Here is a 21565-nt window from a genome sequence, read left to right on the forward strand (position 1 = left end):
AGAAAGCCGTGACCCACTACCTCTACAACTACAGTAGAATGAAACAGTCTGGGAAGATGGGGATGTTCTGGCCCGACAAACTGGACACTGATGAAAAATGCATGCAGGCTCATGCGGCCGTTTGAGGAGGTGACCAACCTGGTGAGCCGCAGTGAGGGCACCATCAGCGACTTAATTCCCTACGCTTACTTCTTGGAGCGTGCTGTGCGTAGAGTGGCGGATGAAGCTGTGAATGAGCGTGACCAGGAACCGTTACGGCAGGAACAGGCATGGGACCAATTTTCATCAGACCCAGCTGTTTCCTCAACACCTGTGGCAGCACAGAGGGGGGAGGAGGAGGAAGAAGAGAAGTCGTATGCAGAAGACGAGTCAGACTCAGAGGATGATGAGCAAGGTGTTTCTTTGGGGGAGGAGGAGGAGGAGGAGGGGACAGCGGCAGGAGAACAACCGCAGCAGGCGTCGCAAGGGGCTTGTGCTGCTCAACCTTCCCGTGGTATTGTTCGCGGCTGGGGGGAGGAGGTTGACTTACGTCACTGAGGAAGAGCAAGAGGAGATGGAGGGTACTGGATCCGACTTTGTGCAGATGTCGTCTTTTATGCTGTCCTGCCTGTTGAGGGACCCCCGTATAAAAAACCTCAAGGGGAATGAGCTGTACTGGGTGGCCACACTACTAGACTCTCGGTACAGGCACAAAGTGGCGGACCTGTTACCAACTCACCGGAAGGTGGAAAGGATGCAGCACATGCAGAACCAGCTGTCAACTATGCTTTACAATGCCTTTAAGGGTGATGTGACAGCACAACGCCAGCAAGGTACCACTGCCACTAATCCTCCTCCCGTGTCCACGCAGTCAAAGACAGGATGCTCCAGCGATCTCATGGTGATGTCGGACATGCGGACGTTCTTTAGTCCAACGCCTCGCCGTAGCCCTCCTGGATCCACCCTCCACCAACGCCTGGAATGGCAGGTAGCCGACTACCTGGCCTTAAGTGTGGATGTAGACACTGCTGTGAACAGCGATGAGGAACCCTTGAACTACTGGGTGCGCAGGCTTGACATGTGGCCAGAGCTGTCCCAATTTGCCATCCAACTTCTCTCCTGCCCTGCCGCAAGCGTCCTGTCAGAAAGGACCTTCAGCGCAGCTGGAGGCATTGTCACAGAGAAGAGAAGTCGCCTAAGTCACAAAAGATTTAAGTACCTCACCTTTATCAAAATGAATGAGGCATGGATGCTGCCCGCCCCAAGACTAAGTCAGTCCCCGCACACACAGCATCTCTGCCTGCACGCCGTGTGACTGGCTGCCTGGCCTGCCCCAAGAAGACTAAGTCGCTACCAGTCCCTCCACACAGCATGTCTGCCTGCAGGCCGCTTGACTACCTTCTCCGCCACCACCAACAGGGTCCGGGACTCCAGGCGGATTGCTGAATTTTTTAGGCCGCTGCTAGCAGCGGCCGCTGTAATAATTTTTCTGGTGCGTGTACATGACTGCCTAATTTTTCTGGCTGCACTGCGGGCAGCTGCAACAACAAAAGAAAAGGCATGTACATGCGCCCATTCCCCTTCGTGATCATTACCTTGCCGTGGTGAAGGGGCTTGCGTATCACAATGAAGCAATGACCGGCGCCTAGATGAGTGTCTCGGGGGGCACACAAAAGATAATAAGGTCGTTGCTTCATTGTGGTCAGACCAAATTTGATCAGCTGGACAGTCACTGTTCTGTCATTCAGCTACATCAGCCAGGCGACCATATGGGCTGTAAAGCCACCAAAACCTGCACTCTCGCCATGGTGCGCACCAGTCCAGCACGGCCATCACTACACAAACAGCTGTTTGCGGTGCGTTACACGGTGAGTTTGGTGTGTCAGTGTGAAGCAGTACCTTAATTACACTACCTGATTGATGTATACACATGCAAGATGTTTATGTTTTAAAGCACTTTAGGCCTGTCATTTAGCATTCAATGTGATTTCTGCCCTTAAAACGCTGCTTTGCGTCAAATCCAGATTTTTCCTCGGGACTTTTGGCATGCATCCCACTCCGCCATGCCCCCCTCCAGGTGTTAGACCCCTTGAAATATCTTTTCCATCAGTTTTGTGGCCAGCATAATTTTTTTTTTTCAAAGTCCGCGTCCCCATTGAAGTCTATTGCGGTTCGCGAACTTTAACGCGAACCGAACGTTACGCGAAAGTTCGCGAACCCGGTTCGCGAACCTAAAATCGGAGGTTCGGCCCATCTCTAGTTATCATTGTGTTATACTTCAGACTAGTTCCAGGGTGTCGAGACCACGGACCTCACACCCAAGACTAGGCATTGTTTGATATCTGTTATGACCTATTGCATTCCTGACTATCCCTTTGTTTTCTGATTCGGTACCTACATCATATCTGATTACCTGTTGCCGACCTGGCTTGCCCGACCTTGAGAGCTATCTCTCTCCATTGAGAGATTAGTCTCCCGATCTGCTGGTGACACCCACCTTCCAGGTGTCACTCAGCCACAGGTCCTTCCTGTTATCCAGCCTGGGGCTCCACCCCTTTTGGATCTCTCAGGTTACTGGAAGGTTTCACACTTCCCAAAGGGAGGTATTTGCTATACTGCCAAGGACCACCTGCTCCTCAGGTGGTCCCACTCACAGTCATTACTGTTGCACCAAACACTCACGCTATATAGGTGTCCAGAGGTTAGTTATACTTGGATTATTGGTGATTCTGCAGATCATCCATAATCAGGTATATATATCTGTATTCTTGGTGATACTGCAGATCACCAATAATCAGATTCTCTCTGTGTGCTGACACCGATCGTTACAGGCGTCCGCTGACTCGGCCCAGGCTGTGCTGCCCTTTCTGCTGCATCACGACCCCGTACAGCTGGGCGTCCTCTCCCTGGCCGTGGAGCAGTCCCAGAAGTGGCTGAGAAAATGAAACTCCCTTTCCTGACACCCCAACGAACCCTGCCAGACATGTTGCTAATGAATCACTGGCTAATGAGACGAATAATACCAGTGAGCAGTGAGCACAGTAGAACATAAGTGAAGGGTATCACTGCCAAATGAGATGATTAATACCAGTGAGCAGTGAGCACAGTAGAACGTAAGTGAAGGGTATCACTGCCAAATGAGATGATTAATACCAGTGAGCAGTGAGCACAGTAGAACATAAGTGAAGGGTATCACTGCCAAATGAGATGATTAATACCAGTGAGCAGTGAGCACAGTAGAAGATAAGTGAAGGGTATCACTGCCAAATGAGATGATAAATTCCAGTGAGCAGTGAGCACAGTAGGACGTAAGTGAAGGGTATCACTGCCAAATGAGATGATTAATACCAGTGAGCAGTGAGCACAGTAGAAGATAAGTGAAGGGTATCACTGCCAAATGAGATGATAAATTCCAGTGAGCAGTGAGCACAGTAGAAGATAAGTGAAGGGTATCACTGCCAAATGAGATGATTAATACCAGTGAGCAGTGAGCACAGTAGAACGTAAGTGAAGGGTATCACTGCTAAATGAGATGATTAATACCAGTGAGCAGTGAGCACAGTAGAACATAAGTGAAGGGTATCACTGCCAAATGAGATGATAAATTCCAGTGAGCAGTGAGCACAGTAGAACATAAGTGAAGGGTATCACTGCCAAATGAGATGATTAATACCAGTGAGCAGTGAGCACAGTAGAACGTAAGTGAAGGGTATCACTGCCTCATGAGATGATTAATACCAGTGAGCAGTGAGCACAGTAGAACATAAGTGAAGGGTATCACTGCCAAATGAGATGATAAATTCCAGTGAGCAGTGAGCACAGTAGAACATAAGTGAAGGGTATCATTGCCAAAGGAGATGATTAATACCAGTGAGCAGTGAGCACAGTAGAATGTAAGTGAAGGGTATCACAGCCAAATGAGATGATTAATACCATGAGCAGTGAGCCCACAGTACACAATTTCACTCACAAAACTTACTGAATGACCAGCCCTGGCAGTGGCAGTGTGACTGTCTGTAAGTAGCAGCTGAAGTGTATGACTGGCTAGCTGAATACAAGTGAGCAGTACACTCTGAACCTGCCTGCCTGCACTACACACACTAATCAGTAATCACCAGTACACTTTGACTACACTGACTACAACTAACTACAGTAATGACTCACTGGCTAGCTAACTGAATACAAGTGTAGTATAAGAGCACTGTTAGCAGTAAAAACGCTAGGTTTTCCACACAAAAATGCACTTGCTGAAGCTACAATGGCCTGGAGATAATCCTCTCAGTACCACAGTCTAGCAAGGACGGAGCTTTTCCATCATGGCCGCCGCTTTCTATACAGGAGGGGAGGGCATAGCCTCCCCTCCTGTGATTGGTTGCTAGGGCCTAGCTGGGGGCCTCTGATTGGCACTACTGCCTACTTCCACTATTCACGGCCAAACCACAACTTCTGCGCCGTTTTCACGAGCGTGAATGCGTTCGGCTTTTAGTGAATGAAAATTGGTCCACGGCGACGAAAGTCCGTGGCGGATATCTGTAAAAAGGTCGTGGAATCACGGCAACTCGTGATCATAACCTCTCGGTGAGCACCACTGTTGTCATTCAATTGTCAGTCTGCTCGTGGTGTATGGACCCTCATCTCATCACAGGGCTTAATTTCACCATTAGGTTGGGCTGCAGACTAAAGGGCATAATGTTTTGGCATTTAAGCGGGTACGCTGATCAATTATATTTGGTGGTTTTGGGAGGAGGATGATTTACCTATTATGTTTGGTGGTTTTGGGAAGGGATTGGGAACTCTGCCTATTAATTTATGGCATAAGGATTTAAAATATTGACGTAAAATGCTGCCTAAGTATTTTTGTTGAACATGTTGCCTAATTATGTGAAACACTGACTTTTGGGGGAGGCGCCGCAAGAACTTTTTTAAACAGATTGGGGTGTGGGGGCAAAGGGGAGTGTGAGGGGCTCAAAAGATTTTCCCAGTATGGGGCCCAGAAATTTCTGATTGTAGTCCTCGATTAACCAGTTCATTACTGAGGAGTTTTTCCCTTTATGGACCAGAGCAATTTTTCGCCTTTCAGCGCTCCTCCCATTTATTCTCCAATAACTCAATCACTACTTATCATAGCAAAATGATCTATATCTTGTTTTCTTTCACCACCAATTAAGCTTTTTTGGGTGGTACTTTTTGCTAAGGATTATTTTATTCTAAATGCATTTTAGCGAGAGTAATACAAAAAAATGGCAGAATATATATATATATATATATATATATATATATATATATATATATATATATATATATATATATATATATATTTATTTTTTCTTAGATTTCATCCATAATAGTTTAAAAATAAAACGTGCTACTAACCCACACATTTTATTTGCCCATTTGTCCAGGTTATTACAACGTTTAAAATAAATCCCTAGTACAATGTATAGCAACAATTTTTTATTTGGAAATAAAGATATATTTTTTTCCGTTTTGCATGCACCACTAATTACAAGCCCATATTTGCAAGTAATATACCCTCATGACATATATATTGAAAGAGTTGAGTCCCTAAGGTAACTATTTATGTATTTTTTATTTAAATGTCTCTTTTTTTTTAAATAAAAATATGTTAAATATGGGAGGGGAGGTAAGGGGTTAATTAATAGGGTATTTTATGAGTTTTTGTTATTGTAATGTATGTGTGTAATGTATGTACCGGTAAGTGTAACTTTACTATATGGCCACTAGATGTCCCCCCACTGACTCTTCCTGTGCATACTGCTAGTACGCTAACAGAAAGTAATGTGTGTATGTTTTTATTTCCTGTTTTCTGCTAATGACCTCGGCATCTCATTGACGTTGATGGACATTGAACACAGGCACTTAGATCAGTGAATGGGAACTGTGTTCTCGTTCACTGATCTGTCTACTAACCGGCGGCGATGAGAATGCACACGGAAGCACACACAGCAGCAATCGTGGCAGAAAGCATATATCTACACCCCTGGAACAGGAAAAGTCCTCCTGCGGGGTGTAGATATACTGCCTCAAAACCAGTAAGTGGTTAATTAAAATAGCTATCAATGAAATTGATGGGCAGCTAATGACTTTGATTAATTAACCCTGTTTCCATTACTAGGTTCAGTTGAGGTTTACAAATTAGGACAATGTATTTTTTCCAGTTACTTCTTGATATTCAAGCAACATTTGCAGGGCTCAGCACGAGTGAAAAAATAAAAACCTAAAGACACTTACCTACAAATGGCAGACTGACTATAAGCTGGACCTTCTGTTGCACTCAAGGCTTGTCCTACTTGTGTTTGAGTCAGACCAAGAGACAGCCGCCTTATCTTAAATGCTTTAGCAAATTCTCTTATTTCTTCGAGATTTACTCCATCAACTTCAGCACTGGAGGTCTGTGGATCTATGAAAAAAAAAAGTTTTTGAAAGTACCTTCCAAAGTTTTTGGGAAATTACTAACACTCTTACTTCTTTGTAGTCTTTTTTTCATGACAATTTATTTCACATTAGTTTAATTTCTGACTATATTATAGTCCACCAAAGCCTTACCAATGAACTTGAAAGATAATAATGTAGACATACCTTCAATACTGTGTACCATTAATTAATACCACTTCATATCTCATTTCACCCTTTCATGCTTTTAGTCAGTAGTGGTGGTTGAATTGGGTTATTTTTGTGAAAAAGTCACATTTCTGCATTTGGAAAAAATGATGGTTATACATTTGAAAACACATTTTCACCAAATTCATAGAAGTACATTTCCACCACATGTGGTGGAAAGGGAGAGTCACTTCATGGATGTGCAGCTGCTAAATTTCAACAGAAAACAGAAACTGCATGATGCTATCATGTCAATATGGACCAAAATAGTTGAGGAATGCCTTGAAGAATGAACCCATTAACAGCTTCCAATAAAATGTTTTATTTGAAAGCTGCTTGGGCTGTGCAAGCCTCTGCCGGCATATCTCGTTTGGCTAGGTAGCCAAACAAGTGCACTAGGCTGTCAAACAAGTGCGTGGCATCAAAACTCTGAGGGGGCGCTGTGAGGGAGGGGGAGCAGCAACAGTACATAGGCCTCAGCCACAGGAAGTGGGACCCGACTCCTCTCTCCCTCTCCTCGGGTCCCCCTCCATGCTCCTCCCTCCATTGATGACAAGTGTGGTGGTGGCGAGGAGTTAGCAATTACTCACTTTCCGGGCTCCAAGCGATGTCCATGTGTCGCTGGGCTGCTCTCTCTCACTGAACATTGCCGATCACAGGAAGTAGGAATTAATAGTTACACTACTACTACTACTACTACTACTACTACTGGCGATGTTCAGAGAGAGAGAGCAGCCCGGTGATACGTGGATATCGCCTGGAGCCTGGAAGGTGAGTAATTGCAAAGGTTGCTCTCCAAATACGCAAATTCGAATTCACCCCGAGGTCATGGGTAGATTTTCATGCTTGCCAAATTCGAATTCGAATAGCGATCCTGCTCCCGAATTTGAAGTCAAATTTACCTGAATAGTGCCTCTCGAATTCGGCCGTGATCACAGGTTTTTTTAACCCGTGATCACAAATTCGGCTTCGCTATCCAGGTGATGATGTCATTGGGCCAATCAGAAGGCCCCCAGCCGAGGCACTCGCAACCAATCAGAGGAGGGGAGCCTGGCCCTCCCCTCCTCTATATAAGGCGGCGGCCATGTTGTGGAGCCCGTCCTTACAGAGGGCAGCATCTGTTGTGATCTGTGACTGCCTGTCATCTCTGCCTGACCCTATTGATTGCGTCTGTGTGTGACAGACTTTGATTGTCACTTTCGGTCACACGCGTTAGTTATCGACTACTAGTGTACTACACTACTACTACTACGGATTATAGTTAGTTGTTATTTACCTACGTACTGTAACGATTGTGGAACTTTCTCCGTGATCAGCGCACAACGCGTGCGCTGACACGGGGGAAATCCTCCACAAGCGTGTAATTGCAGGCACCCAGCAAAAGGTGCTACGCACCTGTAGAGGGAAATTCCAGTCGGCAGATGGCGCTGGGGAGTGCAGAGGAACCAATCCTCTGTACCTCCACAAATGCCAGACGAGGCAATTGCGAATGAGGACGAGCAAAGGGACACATTGTATGTGTGTGCGCCAATCTAGTCGCCACCCCGCACACACAACAGCAGATATGAAATAGGAACGCGATAGCGAGAGGTGCGATCGCCAGACGTGACACAAGGCAGATCAGAACAGAATACGAGGTTAGCAAAGGCACAGCAAATAATACAATGAGAATAACAAGGAAAATAACAAACGCTAGCTAACCGCGGACACCGCACTCATTCGCAACAGTGCACGCGATTATGCACGGTCTCCACGTGATAAGCACAATAGAGACAAGCACGCCTAACTAACCATTGACAGACAAACATGAAACAGAGGATGCGTACGCTTGCTTAACGGTTACCTCACCGAGCCTCCAGCAAGCGTAGCAGACAAGACAGACACACGAAAACAGGGACAAGCGAGAGATAGGATCCCCAGCGCTAGCGAAAAGTGGCTAGCGCGATCCCAGGAGACAGAACAGAAGGATCCCCAGCGCTAGCGAAAAGTGGCTAGCGTGATCCCAGGAGACAGAACAGAAGGATCCCCAGCACTAGCGAAAAGTGGCTAGCACGATCCCAGGAGACAGAGTTGCAGAACAGAAGGATCCCCAGCGCTAGCAAAAAGTAGCTAGCGCGATCCAAGGAGACAGAGTTGCAGAACAGAAGGATCCCCAGCGCTAGCAAAAAGTAGCTAGCGCGATCCCAGGAGACAGAACAGAAGAGATAGCTGGTAGCAACCGCTGCACCAGCTATACTCCAAGAACAGAGATCAGAACCATTTCCTCTCGACCACCGTTGGGACAGGACAATGGCAACAGAACATACAAACAGATAATACAATCCTAACTGCACTAGGGAAAACCTGCCTAGCGCAGATTCAGGAATTACTCTAAGCTGAACTTCAAACAAAGAGCATGGCTGACACTCCCGGCAGGAGTGTTACACAGGACAAAATCCTTATGAACAGCGAAGCATTGTGGGAAAGACATAGTACTTATAGTACACGCCTCCAATGAATGTGGCCAGGCAATTTGCATGACAACGTATGCAAATTCCTCTGCAAGCACAAGCTGCAAAACTGACAGAAGCTCTTCTTTCCAGAGTCCTGCAGCATGCAAAATTGCACAATGGTCAAAAGGCTGGCTGCCTGCACAGGCAGCTGAGCAAATCATCACACGTACTACTTTACTTAATTTCTACTGTTGTTAGTCGTTGAGTTTATTAGCTTCAGTACTGTGTTAGTTACTTTACAGAGGGCAGCATCTGTTGTGATCTGTGACTGCCTGTCATCTCTTCCTGACCCTATTGATTGCATTCGTGTATGACAGACTTTGATTGCCACTGTCGGTCACACGAGTTAGTTATCGACTACTGTAGACTACACTACTAGTACTGACTGTCTACTAGTATTTAAAAAAATAAAGAAAAAAAAACCTCTCTTTTTTTTTGGTCACTCACCCACCAACCCAGACTCTTTATTAAACTTTACACCCTTTCCTGCCCTTTCTACATATATATATATTTTAGTTTTTCTTACTGTATTTGTATAATTGAACGATGACTAGCAGAGGTAGAGGCACCAGCAGGAAAAGCAGCGCCATTGCCAAAGCAACTGCTGGCAGGTCTGTGACTGGTCTGCCGCCAGCCACTGACCGCACAGTTGTGGAGGAGGGAGCAGAGGTGCAGCAGCAGCAGCGTGTTGCACCCATCTTTCCCTTGAGTCGTCATCCCCGGCCCATTGCGGAGAGTCAGGCACAGGCTGTGGTGAAAATTATGGCGGAGCAGCAAGCCACCGATTCCAGCCAGACCTCCAGTGCCAGCGACACCAGTGCCACCTCCAGCACTCCGGTCCGCAACAGCAGCCGCCCTCCACCACCGCTTGAGGTCATGTCGACCCCAGCGGCCAGCCTGCCCTCACTGAGCGCGCTCTTGACACCCGGGACAGCGAGTGAGTTGATGGATGTGGATGCCCAGTTTGAGGTGGAGATGTTGGGGGGAATGCAAGGAGGAGGAGGAGGAGTTTGAGGTGGAGGAGGTTGTTGTTGGCGGCGCACAACAGCTGGAATTTCAAGAGGAGGAGGGGCCTGATGCAGGGGATGTTGAGGCAGAGGAGTTGGTTGAGGGCTCAGAGGAGATGTTTGGGGATGATGATGATGAGGTGGGGGGCCGTCCCTATGAGCCACCACCAGCACAGTTGGGTGAAGGCAGCACGTCATTGGAGGAGGAGGCGGCTCCGGCACAGAGGCGCGGCCATCACAGGGCGTGGAAGGCAGGATCCACAGCCTGCTGCTTCAGCGCCTACCACCACCACCCGCACCAAAGCTCCTCCCCCCAAAAAACAGCCCTCCAAAGCCAAAAAAAGCTCCTCAGCCCTCAAGCGGGAAGGGCAAGTTAAAATCCCCATTCTGGCGGTACTTCACTGTGTGCAAGACGACAAGACCCGTGCCATTTGCCACAGTTGCGGTGCCCACCTGAGCAGAGGTCACGATCTCAACAAGTTGGGTACCTCATGCCTACAGACCCACTTGGAGACAAAACATTTTGAGGACTACAGTGACTTTATGAAGGTGAAGGACAGTGGCGCAGGCAGTGGTCAGAGCCAGACAGCCACTGCACAGACTTCGGCAGCAGCAGCATCCCACCCTCCTGCTCATCCAGCATCAGCAGCAGGAGTGCAGAAAGTCACTGCCCCCCCCCCCCCCCCGGTCAGCCAGTCCTCAGTAACCTCATCTGCTCCCTCCACAGTGGTCTCCTCATCCTCCCATGCAGGCAAACTCCACCTGACCCTGCTCAGCAAGTCCTTTTCCGGTGTGACCAAGGTTCTGCCTGCCACCAACAGGCTCATCCAGGTGCTGAACGGGTTGCTTGCCTGCGCCATGTGCTCCCAGCTCCTGCCATACTCCTTTGTGCGGGAGGGTAGTGACATGCGAATGCTCCTGCAGTTTGGGATCCCGGAGTGGCAAATTCCCAGCCGCCACTACTACTTCTGCACGGCGATCCCAGCACTGCACCGGTTTGCTATGGCGAATGTGGGCTGCTCGCTTGATCACGCCGTGAGTGAGCGGATCCACATTACCATGGACTCCTGAAGCAGCCGTTTTGGGACAAACCGCAACCTGTCATTCATGGCTCACTGGGTCAGCCTGGTGGAATGCGCCAGTGAGGAAGCAGCAGGTTCATCCTCGGGCACATCAGCAGCAGCAACGGCACCGGGTGTCCACAATGTGGTGCCACCACGTGGGGTTAAGGGAGAAGCAGCAGCTCCCGCCGCCAAGTGACCCCGCATCAACAGCAGCGTCAAGGCCAGCCACTGCCAAGCGCTGCTGGAGATGAGAAACCTGGGGGAAAACAGTCTGACAGGAGCCAATGTTCTCCGCTACCTGAGGGAGCAGGAGAAGACGTGGCTGACCCCCAGAGGCCTGAGAGCCGGATTGGTAGTGTCCGACAATGCGGCAAACCTGCCGGCTGCCATCAGCAGGGTACACTTGACCCACGTCCCCTGCTTGGCCCATGTCCTGAACCTTTTGGTGCAGAAGTTCCTGTGCACCTACAAGGGGATGGAGGATCTGTTGGAAGCGGCTTGGAAAATTGTTCGCAGTTTTCGTTGCTCAGCCACTGCCGCAGCAAGCCTGGCCGACATTAAGCAGCGCGAGGGCCTGCCACGACACTGCCTTGTCATCGATGTGGCAACTCGCTGGAATTCCACCCTGGCGATGTTGGAGCGGCTGGTTGAGCAGAGGAGGGCTGTCCCCCGCTACATTGTTGATGCCACTGTCGCCGGCACCACCAAACTCTAGCTCATCTCCAACGTGCAGTGGGGCAGATGCAGCAGGTCTGCTTGGTGTTGGCTCTCTTCCTGCAGGGAACCAACCTGGTGAGTGAGGAACGGGCATCCCTCTGCCAGTGGGTGCCCTTTGTTTGTCTGCTGGACAGGGCACTGTGTGATTTGATGGATGTGGGAGAGGAGGCCCTGAACCAGCTGGAACAGCAGCCGCCTGCGCAGTCCACTTCTGCGCAGCAATTTGAGTTGTTGGAGGAGGATGAGGAGGAGTTGGAAGTGCTGGATGTTGCTGTTGAGGGGGAACAGCGGAGATCAGCAGTGGTGAGAGGGTGGAGAGAGGAGGAAGAGGCTCAGGGGCCAGAGGAGGAGGAGGACAGCGAACTTGAGGCCACTGAGCTTGATGTCTCTGCTGGACGGACCGCCCTGTTCACCATGGCAAGGCACATGCTGCGGTGCCTGTGCACAGACCCCAGGGTTAAGCAGATGCAAGTGAGGGAGGACACCTGCATCAGCATGATCCTGGACCCATGGCTGAGGGGGAGGGTGGCTCAGTTCCTGCCTGCTGGAGACCATGAGCAGCGAACAAGGGAGTTGCAGGAGATCCTTGTTCGGCGATTGGAGGAAGCATTCCCCACAGCCTTCCACCCCCTCTGTCCCTGTCCAGCCAGCACAGCAGCCGGTGCCTGCAGCAAGCAGCAGCAGCAGCAGCAGCATCAGGTGCCCAGGAGACCTGCGGGCCTTGACAAAGGCACTCTACCTGACAGTAGAGCAGCAGAGAGAGGGGGTGTGTGCAGCAGCATGCTCCTCTCAAAGTCACAGGCAGTGCCTGACCCGGATGGTGGAGGACTACGTGGGGTCCTTCAGCGGGCTTGACACCGGGGATGAGGGGCCTGTGGACCCCTTAGAGTACTGGGTCGAGTGCTTGCAGATGTGGAGTGAGCTGGCGCAGTACGCCCTAGAAGTCCTGTCTTGCCCCCCTTCCAACGTGCTGTCAGAGAGGTGCTTCAGTGCGGCCGGTGGCGTTGTCACGGAGAAGCGTTCTCGTCTGTCCACAGAGTCCGTGGACTGACTCACATTCCTGAAGATTAACCAGGCCTGGATTGAAGGCACGTTTCAGGCACCTGTTGTCGGTGACAGGAGGACATGAGGGGCCTGGGAATTATTTTTGAACAACATCATCCTTCCATTCCCTGCAAATTTAGCCTGGTTTTTCTTTAGGTGCTGTGGTACCACCGCTAGGTGCCATGGCCTAGGCTGCCTGCTTCCATGTATGTCCTTCTGCTGCTGCATTAAACCTCCTGTCTATGTTTCCACCACCACCACCAGGGTCCACTCCGTTATGCGCTGCTGGCTGCCACTAGCTATTTAACACACTCTTAAAATAGCTACTATTTCTGTTCTTGTGTAAAAAAAAATAAAAATTATTCTGAGGTGTCTGGGTTGAAAACTGTGCTGTCCCAGTTGTGTATTGGACACAATGTGGGCTTCACGACTGCTGTCCGGAACTTCCTGCTGTTTATTATTACAGCCGTAGTACCAACGCTAAGTGCCACGGCCTACTACATTGCCTTCTGCCACACGTCACTCCTCCTCCTCCTGCTGCTGCTGTATTTAACCTCCTGCTGTCTGTGTTCCCACTGCCAGGGTCCACAGAATTATGCACTGCTGCGATGCGCCACTAGCTATTACGCCACTACAATAGCTACATTTTTTGTTTAAAAAAAAAATATATGTCTGAGGTGTTTGGGTTGAAAACTGTGCTGTCCCAGTTGTGTATTGGACACAATGTGGGCTTCACGACTGCTGTCCGGAACCTCCTGCTGTTTATTATTACAGCCGTGGTACCAACGCTAAGTGCCACGGCCTACTACATTGCCTGCTGCCACATGTCACTCCTCCTCCTTCGTATTTAACCTCCTGCTGTCTGTGTTCCCACCACTAGGGTCCACAGAATTATGCACTGCTGCCATGTGCCAATTGCTATTACTCCACTACAATTGTTTGTAAAAAATAAAATTCTGAGGTGTCTGGGTTGAAAACTGTGCTGTCCCAGTTGTGTATTGGACACCATGTGGGCTTCACGACTGCTGTCCAGAACCTCCTGCTGTATGGTGTTTATTATTACAGCCGTGGTACCAAGGCTAGGGACCATGGCCCGTTACATTGCCTGCTGCCACATGTCACTTCTCCTCCTGCTGCCACATTTCACCTCCTGCTGTCTGTGTTCCCGCTGCCAGGGTCTGCAGAATTATGCGCTGCTGCCTTGCGCCACTAGCTATTATTACGTTACAAATTTAGCTATGCTTTTGAAGAACACATTTTACAACAGTTCAGTTCTGTAAGGGAAAAAACATTAAGCTGGGTACAAGAGGAAGAATATGAACACACACACAAAAAAAGATGGTGGTGAAGAAGAAGAATAACCAGGGGAAGAAAAAGAAGAAGAACCTGGTGAAGAAGAAGAAGAAGAAGAACCAGGTGAAGAAGAAGAAGGTGAAGAAATATAAGAAGAAGAAGAATCAGGTGAAGAAAAAGAAGAAGAATCAGGTGAAGAAAAAGAAGAAGAACCTGGTGAAGAAGAAGAAGAAGAATCAGGTGAAGAAAAAGAAGAAGAACCTGGTGGTGAAGAAGAAGAAGAAGAAGAAGAAGAAGAAAAACCAGGTGAAGAAGAAGAAGAAGAATAAGGTGAAGAAATATAAGAAGAAGAAGAATCAGGTGAAGAAAAAGAAGAAGAACCTGGTGAAGAAGAAGAAGAAGAAGAAGAAGAAGAAGAAGAAGAAGAAGAAGAAGAAGAAGAAGAAGAAGAAGAAGAAGAAGAAGAAGAAGAAGAAGAAGAAGAAGAAGAAGAACCAGGTGAAGGAGAATAAGTAGAATCAGGTGACGAAATAGAAGAAGAAGAAGAACCAGGTGAAGAAAAAGAAGAAGAAGAACCAGGTGAAGAAGAAGAAGAAGAAGAAGAACCAGGTGAATATGAAGAAGAACCAGATGAAGAAGAAGAAGAACCAGGTGAAAAAGAAGAAGAACCAGGTGAAGAATAAGAAGAAGAACCAGGTGAGAAAAAGAAGAACCAGGTGAAGAAGAACCAGATGATGATGATGATGATGATGATGATGATGATGATGATGATGATGATGATGATGATGATGATGATGATGATGATGATGATGATGATGATGATGATGATGATGATGATGATGATGATGATGATGATGATGAAGAATAATAACCAGATAATGAAGAAGAACCAGATGATGATGAAGAAGAGGAAGAACCAGATGATGATGATGAAGAAGAAGAAGACGAAGAAGAACCAGGTGAAGAAGAAGATGAAAAACCAAGTGAGGATGACCCAGAAGAAGAAGAAGTAGAACCAGGTGCCACTGAAGAAGATGATGATGAAGATGATGGTGATGAGAAAGAAGATGGTAAAACAGAAAAAGAAGACGGTGACAAAAAAGATGGAGAGAAGAAAAAGAAGAAGGTGAAGAAGAATAAACAAGAAATGCAGAAAAAAAGTTTTCCAGTTTAATTGTGATTTCCCTTTAAAAAAAAATTAGCTTTAAGGAAGCTAAGAATTCAATTATCGACCACGGATCGAATTCTGATCGAATTCTACTGGTCGTGGTCACGGCTGAACCCAAATTTGACCTGGACCCGAATTCAAATGTACTCGAATCGAATGTGGGTACATTTGAGCCACACTGTTAATTGGGAGAAGGGTAGGAGGCGCCCGTGGACTTATAACTGTTACTTCAATAATGATTAGAATAAGGTATTTAATTTTCCTACCTTATATCAGTAGATACGCACAATAGTAGTAGTAATTTCTCAAGCTTTATTTGGGCACAATTGACAACGCGTTTCGCGGCCACGCCGCTTCCTCAGGTCTATAGGTGTGCCTTAGAATACAATATGGCCACAGTCAGGACAAACATACAATTAAAACCTAGTACAATACGTTTTAGAATATTGGTATAATACAATATTAGTATTGAAAGATATATAACATGATGTGAACATAATAATGTAACCAATAGTGTATGGTTCCATACACAAGTCCTCAATAAAAACAATCATATGAATTTAAAAACATGGCATGTATCACAGGAGTACATGGAATACATAGAGGCACCGGTGGGCCCCTGGGATGTGCCCGGATGTGCACAGGGTTATGTGGTGCCGCTCGTGCAAGAGGGAGCGAGCTTCGCACCAAGCTACGCGAACTTGACCATGGGCCTCTTGGAACTATTACTGTTGGGGCCTTCCAATCCGTTCTTTGGAAACATCGTCTACTACAGAAGGTATATCGACGACCTGATCTTCATATGGCAGGGAGAAACCGCCTCTATTTACGATTTTAAGGAATACCTCAATAACAATGATTGGGGGATAACTTTCACCTCTAACTCCAGCGACTCCCAGATAGAGTACCTAGATGTGGTCCTGTATCATGAGAATCAAAGAATCAAGTCCAAAAACTTCTTCAAATCAGTTGACTCTAATTCCTACATTGATTACAAAAGTAATCACTATAAGGCGTGGAAAACCAATATCCCCTATGGGCAATTCCGACGAATCCGAAAAAACTGCACTGATGTTGAGACCTATGATGACCAGGCAGGAATTCTATCCAGAAAGTTCAAGGAAAGAAACTTCCCAAAAGGACTAATAAAAGACGCCAAGAGCAGAGCCAGAACCCTGAACCGCAGAGATCTTTTAAAAGTAACAACGAAGCAGGAAACACAGACACAGAAAGAACCCAACTTCATTACCCGGTTTTCCAACCAACACATCTCAGTAAGAAAGATACTTAAAAAGCATTGGCCACTCCTGCAAAAAGACCCCTACCTGAAGAGAGAGATAACGGAGAGACCCAAATGTGTCTTTCGCAGGGCGAAAAACCTAAAGGCACAGCTAGCCCCCAGCAGAATTAAGAACTTGGGGGAGACAGAAAATATAAATGACGGTGATCAAGGGGGGGTATCAAGTTGCAACCACCCGAGATGCCTATGCTGTAAGTGGATCCAGAGGGGAGAGCAAGGCTTCCACTCCACTGCCACAGGAGAGAATTACCCAATTGAACAAACCATGAACTGCAGCACAAATTTTGTTATATATCTAATTACTTGTCCCTGTGGCCTGCAATATGTGGGCCGCACGACCCAACAATTAAGGACGAGATGGGGTCAACACAGGCGGAATATCGAGAACGGGTATATGAAACACGGCCTCTCAAGACACTACAGAACTCAACATGGACAGAAAGTAGATAGGACCAACATTTGTCCCATTGAACATATTCCGAGCGACACCCATGATAGACATGGGAGGCTCAGGAGAAGAGAGATGTACTGGGTCTTTCGGTTAAATACCCTACAGCCCGAGGGTCTGAACATATGTTTGGAGCATAATATGTAATGGGACCATAGCCCTCCTAATTCCTTAGTGTGACTGAAAAGTTAATCAGAGCCCTCTTAGTTCTCTAACATGACCTAAAAGTTAACCATAGGCATCCATCCACTTCCCTTGTCTCCTACCCCCCCCCCCTTGTTCCTTCCCCCCTCCTCCCTTTCCCCCCCCCCCCTACTTTTCCTGCACCTTTCCTCCTCCCCCCTTTTCCTCCCCCCTTCCCTCCTTTCCCCCCTTCCTCCCCCCCCCCTTGCTCCTATTCCTCCCCTCTCCCGTTCCCTGTCCATGGGACCCACTTCCCTCAGTCCTGATCCTTTATCCACTGGCCTGTCCCCCCCTCCAGCCTTGTCCCCTTGAATAGCAGGAACCCGAAACCTATCTTCCCATGTAGGAACAGGACAGTACCATATTGCACCCTCCTTGTCATCACTCCACCTAGGATTCATTAATCCAAGCCCAAATGGACATATGTCGATCCGGTGTTCAACATATACCTATACGTAGTATGCTCAGATAAGATACACAGTCGATTGCTGTTTGAAAAATAAGGAAAGCAATTTCACCATGTACATGTATTCTGTAATTATATAAAAAACTGTGTTAGTCCGGTTGCTATTACTATTTGATTGAATACTGCACTATGTTTTAACCTGTATTTTATAAATGCACCAAGGCATTTTTTGGGGTCTGAAATAACCTGGAGCGTTGACTCTAGCAACTTTAATTTTAATTCCTTTATATTCATTTTTTTATATTCATTTTATAGTCATTTCAGTTGCCCTGTTACTTTTAGTGCTTCATTTTATTTGTCACAACTCATGGCAGTTTTATCGGCCTGTATAATATGCCTTTTTTCTATGTTTACACAGGACTGCCACTACGTGCCTCCACCAAAATGGCCCCGGAACCATCCCTCGTGCTTCACTGCACGATTAAGTTCTTCCCTATTATGGCCGCCCCCATATGCCTTTCTTATTACGCCCCCGGACATCTATCCGTGCTCTTTTGCACGTCCTGGCCCTCTCCCAAAATGGATTCCCCCTTTGGTCTTCTCCAATATGGCCGCTGGCACACACATCGTGCTCTACAGCACGGCTGTGCGCCCGAACGGCCCCTCCCCTGGGCGTGTTGTGCGCGCGTACACATCACGCCCACCACGTACACGCGGAATTGGCACTGCGCCACCCGGCATATTCCTTCCCCAGGACGTGACGCGTACGGCCGTACGCCACGCCCCCTCCCCGGACGCCTCCACCCTCTGCCACGCCTCCCATGACGTCGCCTGGGTTTCCCCGGACTGGGCGCATCTTTGCGAACCAACGCACCCAGCCCCTGGCCACGCCCCCGGGTGACCTCATGGAGACTCCCACAGGACGCGCGGTTTCCTCTATATTACTGGCGCCGCCGCACGAGCAGCACTATATGGCGCCCAGGACATAAGTGTGGACACTGTAGGTAAGCTCCTTATACTTGGGGTTTGGTGTAAACATATGCAGATAAAATGTGCCTCCCACATATCGGGCCACATGCCCTCTCCCTCCCCGCCCTAGCTAAATGACATCCTCTCTTTCTGGGGGGTTACTTCTTAAGTTTCCCCCCGTGCTCATATCCCTTCCCCAGGATAACCACAAGTCATTATCCTATTTTGCATATATACACGGGGGGGCCTGACAAGTCATTTCATAGGCTCTGACCATAATGTATATATAAGTGCATATGTTGTCTTGCACGAGCGGCACCACATAACCCTGTGCACATCCGGGCACATCCCAGGGGCCCACCGGTGCCTCTATGTATTCCATGTACTCCTGTGATACATGCCATGTTTTTAAATTCATATGATTGTTTTTATTGAGGACTTGTGTATGGAACCATACACTATTGGTTACATTATTATGTTCACATCATGTTATATATCTTTCAATACTAATATTGTATTATACCAATATTCTAAAACGTATTGTACTAGGTTTTAATTGTATGTTTGTCCTGACTGTGGCCATATTGTATTCTAAGGCACACCTATAGACCTGAGGAAGCGGCGTGGCCGCGAAACGCGTTGTCAATTGTGCCCAAATAAAGCTTGAGAAATTACTACTACTATTGTGCGTATCTACTGATATAAGGTAGGAAAATTAAATACCTTATTCTAATCATTATTGAAGTAACAGTTATAAGTCCACGGGCGCCTCCTACCCTTCTCCCAGTTCATCCTACCCCTGCCTAGGGGCGTGCATTCCTGAAAGGCAGTTTCCAGGGGCACATTTTTCCTATGAGGAGCCGCGACCTACCACACTACTAGAAGCAAGGCCGAGTGAGGACGGTACTTCCTCACACGCGATCACAAGTGGTTGCATATATATAGCAACCTAAACCTTGTGAGTATATTTCGTCTCACGTACATATATACTCTGGTGTTTTGTTGATAATACACTAGATCGGGCTCCCGGTCTCTCTGTGTCCTTTTTGTCTTCCACAAAGAACCCACACTGTTAATTGCTACCTCCCCGCCGCCGCTGCTGCCGCACTTGTCATCAATGGAGGGGGGAGCACGGAGGAGGACCCAATGAGAGAAAAGGAGAGAGGAGTCGGAGTCCCTCTCCCTGTGGCTTAGTCCAATGTTCTGCCACTGGTCCCTCCTCCTGCAATGTACAGCTTGTGGGGGGTGGGTGGGAAAAGAGGTGGGAACTATACTGAATGCACCTATGGCTGGCTAACCTATACTGGAGGCACCTATGTCTGGCTAACCTATACTAAAGGCACCTATGGCTGGCTAACCTATACTGAAGGCACCTATGGTTGGCTAACCTAAACTACAGGCATCTATGGCTGGCTAACCTAAACTGCAGGCACGTATGGCTGCCTAACCTATACTAGAGGCTCCTATGGCTGGCTAACCTATACTGGAGGCCTCTTTGGCTGCCTAACCTATACTGAAGGCACCTATGGTGCACATTTAACACCCTTGCCCTGGGAGCGATTTAGCCTAGAATCTGCCTGCGTGGAAGTAAGCAGTTATAATTACCTGTTCCGAACAGCTTCCTCCATCAGTCGCTCTGGACTTCTTGAAGGTCTTCTGGGTCCTGATCACATTTGATCACATGATATGACGTGAATGGGATCCATGAGACCATGTCAGTGTTACAGCTCCACCCAGTGGGGGAAGAGGGGTGCTGAAAGAGATGGTGCTGTAATGGTGACATGGTCTCCTGGATCACGATCACATGTCATATCATGTTATCGGAAGCAAGAAGACATACCAGGAGTACGTAGCCGCCCGGTGGAGGAAGAAGCAGACAATCCAGCCATTTGGACAGGTAATTATAAAAAGCTCTCTGCACTGCTCTGCATAGCTCCATTAGGCAGCTAAATGGCATGTGCCATTTGAAGATGCCCTGGCATACATTATCTGTATCGAGATAATGCTTGCAGGGCTGCTATTAGGTTAACATAGTGCAGACATTTTGAAAGAGCTTCAAAGCGCAGCCTGCTCATTGTAGCTGTATATAGGGGTGTGATGTGAAATAGGTCCTTGGACCAATACATGCGCATCTCTGGCTTTTGGGTTATGCCTATATTAATTGTCAGTCCTAGGAACACTTTGAGCTCTGGTATGTTAGTGGGCTCCCATTTTCCAGCCAAATAATAAGAGGGAATCTGGGCAACAAATGGTTGTGCATGTACATTTGTTTAAGCAAGGAGTTTTGAATCAGGATGATACTATTTATTGGCTAACTTAAAAGAATAAGCGTAAGCTTTCGACTGTTCAGCCTTCGGCAGACCTCAATCCTGTTTGCTTACAAAGTGCTTGATTCACTAACCGGCGCTAAGTGTTAGCGACGGTGTGAAAAGCCATTTTTTGCCCCTAGTGCAAAGCTACTTCGCGCGCAGCCCCGCTAACTGTGCGCGCAGCACGGGTGCGCCTATATTAGTGCACAGTGCGACGATTACGTCGCACCAGCTGCCTCTTAAATGATAACGGCACATCGGGTGCCCCCGAAGCCGCGCATTAACCACTTAAGGACTATGGTCATAAAACCCCTTAAGGACCAGACACTTTTTTTCCATTTAGACCACTGCAGCTTTAACGGTTTATTGCTCGGTCATACAACCTACCACCTAAATTAATTTTACCTCCTTTTCTTGTCACTAATACAGCTTTCTTTTGCTGCTATTTCATTGCTGCTGGGATTTTTAATTTTTTATTATATTCATCAAAAAAGTCATGAATGTTGTAAAAAACAAAATGATTTTTTTTTTTAACTTTCTGTGCTGCCATTTTTCAAATAAAGTA

General features: G+C 47.6%; 1 protein-coding gene across 1 annotated transcript in view; it reads right to left on the reverse strand.

Annotated features, from left to right (window-relative positions):
- The window catches only part of POU6F2 (POU class 6 homeobox 2), a 1008259-nt gene that overhangs the window by 122807 nt on the left and 863887 nt on the right, over nt 1–21565 (reverse strand). Inside the window, exon 5 of the mRNA XM_068238300.1 lies at nt 6232–6400. Within this exon, the coding sequence (XP_068094401.1) occupies nt 6232–6400 (169 nt within the window). The remainder of the gene's footprint in view (nt 1–6231; nt 6401–21565) is intronic.

This window comes from Hyperolius riggenbachi, chromosome 5, assembly GCF_040937935.1.
Source record: "Hyperolius riggenbachi isolate aHypRig1 chromosome 5, aHypRig1.pri, whole genome shotgun sequence".
Taxonomy (NCBI): Eukaryota; Metazoa; Chordata; class Amphibia; order Anura; family Hyperoliidae; genus Hyperolius; species Hyperolius riggenbachi.